The 3,718-nt window shown below is 28.2% G+C and overlaps 1 protein-coding gene across 1 annotated transcript; it reads right to left on the reverse strand.

Moving 5' to 3' along the window:
- Positions 1-295: 295 nt before the first annotated feature.
- On the reverse strand, positions 296-1,494 carry LOC110613026 (glycine-rich protein 2). The gene has a single exon (XM_021753929.2). The coding sequence runs from the start codon at positions 1,329-1,331 to the stop codon at positions 777-779; it is 555 nt and encodes a 184-aa protein (XP_021609621.1). The 5' UTR covers positions 1,332-1,494; the 3' UTR covers positions 296-776.
- Positions 1,495-3,718: the final 2,224 nt, after the last annotated feature.

Consider the following 3,718-nt stretch of genomic DNA (forward strand, 5'->3'; position numbering starts at 1 on the left):
GAACCTAGCCCCACATAGCTCAAGCCAACAAAACCAATAGCAACCTACCCAGGTAGTTCAAGTAATTGTGTCCTTGTCAAATGATCCTATTCAAAACTTGCTCTGTTCTTTTTCTTTTTCTTTCCCTTTCCTTTTTCTGTTTGGCAATGGAAAATGAATAGAAATCATTATTTTAGCTTAGCTTTCATAGGGGCATCGCACCATAAACTCAGGAAAGAATTGCAATAATTGAAACAGCGTCAAGCAAGTACTTTAAATGAAACATTAAATTAGAACACAACCCTCAAGAGGTTAATGCAATCAAACCAGAATGAATAATATATTACCAATCAAGCAAGTACTTCAAATGAAACATTTAGATAACAACCCTGGAAAAAATTAATGGAGTCAAACCAGAATGAATCATATATTCTGTAGACATCTTTGAAGATGTTAAAATTTCTCCACCATCCCATCATTCTCTCTACTCAGACCCAAATCAAAACCATACCGATTGGAATGAAATCTACTAATAAGCCAAAACAAAACAAAGAGAAAGCAACCAAATCCTTTAAAAAGACTGAAACTTTAGATCTAGAGCCTACGGAAGCCGAATTTAATGCATACTGGATAAGCAAGATAACCGATTTGCCAAACAATATGGGTTATCATCAATAAACAACCTAAAAAGGAGCCCGAGGAGCCAACAATAAAAGGAGATACAAGAGATTGAAAGTGAACAAGCATATGTGATACACACACATTTTACATGCTCACCCAATTACCCCCGGCTCAGCTCAGCGGCCACTGTTTGGGCACTCCCTTGCAAAATGACCAGATCCTCCACAGTTGTAACAGTTCCCTCCTCCTCCACCGCCACCGCCACCGCCACCATACCTACCTCCACCACCTCCACCCTGCTGACAATCTCTCGCCATATGCCCAATCTCTCCACAAGAAAAGCAGCCCCCACCGCCTCCACCAAAAGATCCATAATCACCACCAGACCTCCCACCTCTACCTCCACCATATGATCCTCCACCACCACCGTACCCACCTCCGCCGTATCCTCCACCTCGACCACCTCTCCCACCACCACCACCTCCATTGCGAGATCCTAGTACAGGGTTTCCGTTTGGACCAGTAACGTCCACCGCCTTGGTACGGCCATCATCAGAATGTTCGATCTGGAATTCAACCTCCTCACCCTCTCCAAGGCTGCGGAAGCCCTCAGAGCGGATCGACGACTGATGAACAAAGAGATCTGCACCACCATCGTCAGGGGTTATGAAGCCAAAACCCTTCTGGTCGTTGAACCACTTGACCTTCCCTGTGAGTTTCTCCCCACTCATCTTCTTCGCCACAGTCTACAGACCCACAAATCAGAAATCCCCAAATCCTGCGAATCGAAAACGAGAAATGCTAATAGAGAGAGGCTCTGCAAACCTAATCTCTCTCTCACTCTGCCTCTCTGTTTTGCAGTGTGTGGGGTGGTTCAGGAGTCCATATGCGTGTGGGTACTTATATCGGAGACGGTGCGAGTGCCACGTCATCGTCTTTGGAAACGACATATTTCTCTTCTCGTTTTGGATCATCCCAAGCGACGTAGGGTTTTAATTTTTCATTTGGTTTATCCAACGGTTGGGATTTTACTACGAGGGGTTTCCACCGTTGGATCAGAGTTTGCTAGGTCGTCCGTTTGGTCCTGTTTCTATATAGGTGGACCAAAATATCTTTTACGCTGCAGGGGTAATTTGGGAAAAGAAAAGGAATTTCCGTTAAGAGGCTTTGGATTACTTTTTTTTTAAATTAATTTTGAAAATTTGAAAGTAATACTTATGGGAAATTTTATTTTAATTTTTATATTATAAAAAAGATGTTTTAATTTTTAAAAATATATTAAAATATTTTAATTTTTTAAAAACTTATTAATTATCTTTTTATTAATTTTAACTATTAAATATTATAAAATAATTTAAAATATTATTAATACAAAAAAATTAAGTAAATAGTAAAATAATTTATAATTAAAATTAATAAAAAAATTAATTAGTGTTCCATCTGTCCAATAATTTATATATATATATTTTATATATATAATAAAAAAATAATTTTTTATTATTTTTTAATTATATTCATTTTAAAAATATTAAATTTTATTAAATATTAAAAAATATTTTGAGAGATTTATTAGAAAAAAATAAAAGTAAATAAGTTTATAATAATTAATTTATATGTTATTAATAATACAAATAAATAAATAAATATTTTGAGAGATTTATTAAAAATAAAATAAAATAAAATAAATTTATAATAATTAATTTATATATTATTAATAATAATAAAAAATAAAAATTATGAGATAGATGAATATATTTTTTAAATGTAGAATATTTTAATATATTTTTTTAAAATTAATAAATTTTTTTATAATATAAAAATTAAATTATAATTTTTTCTATGAGTGGTCAAATGGTCAATAATCAGTCAAAGCATGTGTGTAAGATTGGAGTTGTCAGTGTATCGTCCTTCCCATTGAGGAAAGTTGCAGGCTTCTCTCCAGTCTCCACAGCAAATGGACAATTTAATGCATTAATTATTTCTTTAAACAAAGTAAAAGAAAATCAAAATAAATTTCTCAGCATAATTAAAAAATACATATTTTACAATTAAATAGTTTTATAAGCAATTAAGTTTCATTTTAAATTATTTATTTTGTAAAAAAATTTAATTAAATTCTCATATAATTTTATATTATTGTTTTTAATAAACGTTTCTTTAAGTTAAAAAATGAAATTTTTTATTATAAACAAGAAAATTAATAAAAAAAATTACGAAATATTTAATTTTAAATGAGAAATTAATTTTTTAATTAAATAAGTCATTCAATTAATTAATAAATTAAATAACTTCTTTAAGCTTTAATAATAAATAAAATATATCTTAAAAAACATTTATGCTTTTCAAATTAAAAAATATATAAAATAAAACATTCAATTCTAAAATGCATTAAGTATATAATCCATCAAAATGAATATAATATATATTCACTAAAATCATTTTATTTTTTAATTAATCGATTTAATATAAATATAATTTAATATCACATATTATTAATTTACTTAAAACTATTATATTTTATTTTTTTAATATATATTAAATTAGAAGTATAGAAATTATTAGATAAATTGGGATAAGGGGAAATAAGTTTGACAATTAATTAAATTAAAGAATTATATTTAGATTTGTGCATTAATTAAATTTTGTATAATTTTCAATAAAAAATTAATTTAGCGGTTATTAAATTTATTATCATGTGAGATCAATACTTGCACAAAATATACAATAAACTATTATTTCAAAGAGAGTTAGTTTGTTATGATAAAATGAAAAGATTGATGTATGATGAAGTAAATGAATTGAGTAATATTACCTCGGCTCAATTAGTGGCGAGCATTTTGATCGATTTGATTTAAAATCGAATCAAATTAAATAAATTAAAAATTAAAATTTTAGTATTTATAAAAATCGAATCGATTTTGATTAAAAATTAAATTAAATCAAATCGATTTGATTCGGTTTGATTTAATTTGATCGATTTTAAATTTTAATAAATTTTTTATTTTTTATACTTTATTTTTAATATTTTAAAATTTAATTAAAATATTTTAATTTTAATATGATATAATTTCTCTATATTATTAAAAATAATATATTATTATCATTAATCAATTCGATT

The sequence above is a fragment of the Manihot esculenta genome, chromosome 4, assembly GCF_001659605.2.
Source record: "Manihot esculenta cultivar AM560-2 chromosome 4, M.esculenta_v8, whole genome shotgun sequence".
In the NCBI taxonomy this organism is placed as follows: domain Eukaryota; kingdom Viridiplantae; phylum Streptophyta; class Magnoliopsida; order Malpighiales; family Euphorbiaceae; genus Manihot; species Manihot esculenta.

Bases quoted from the DNA above. Each gene is read 5' to 3' on its own strand.
- LOC110613026 (XM_021753929.2), bottom strand. From the start codon at position 1,331: ATGAGTGGGGAGAAACTCACAGGGAAGGTCAAGTGGTTCAACGACCAG.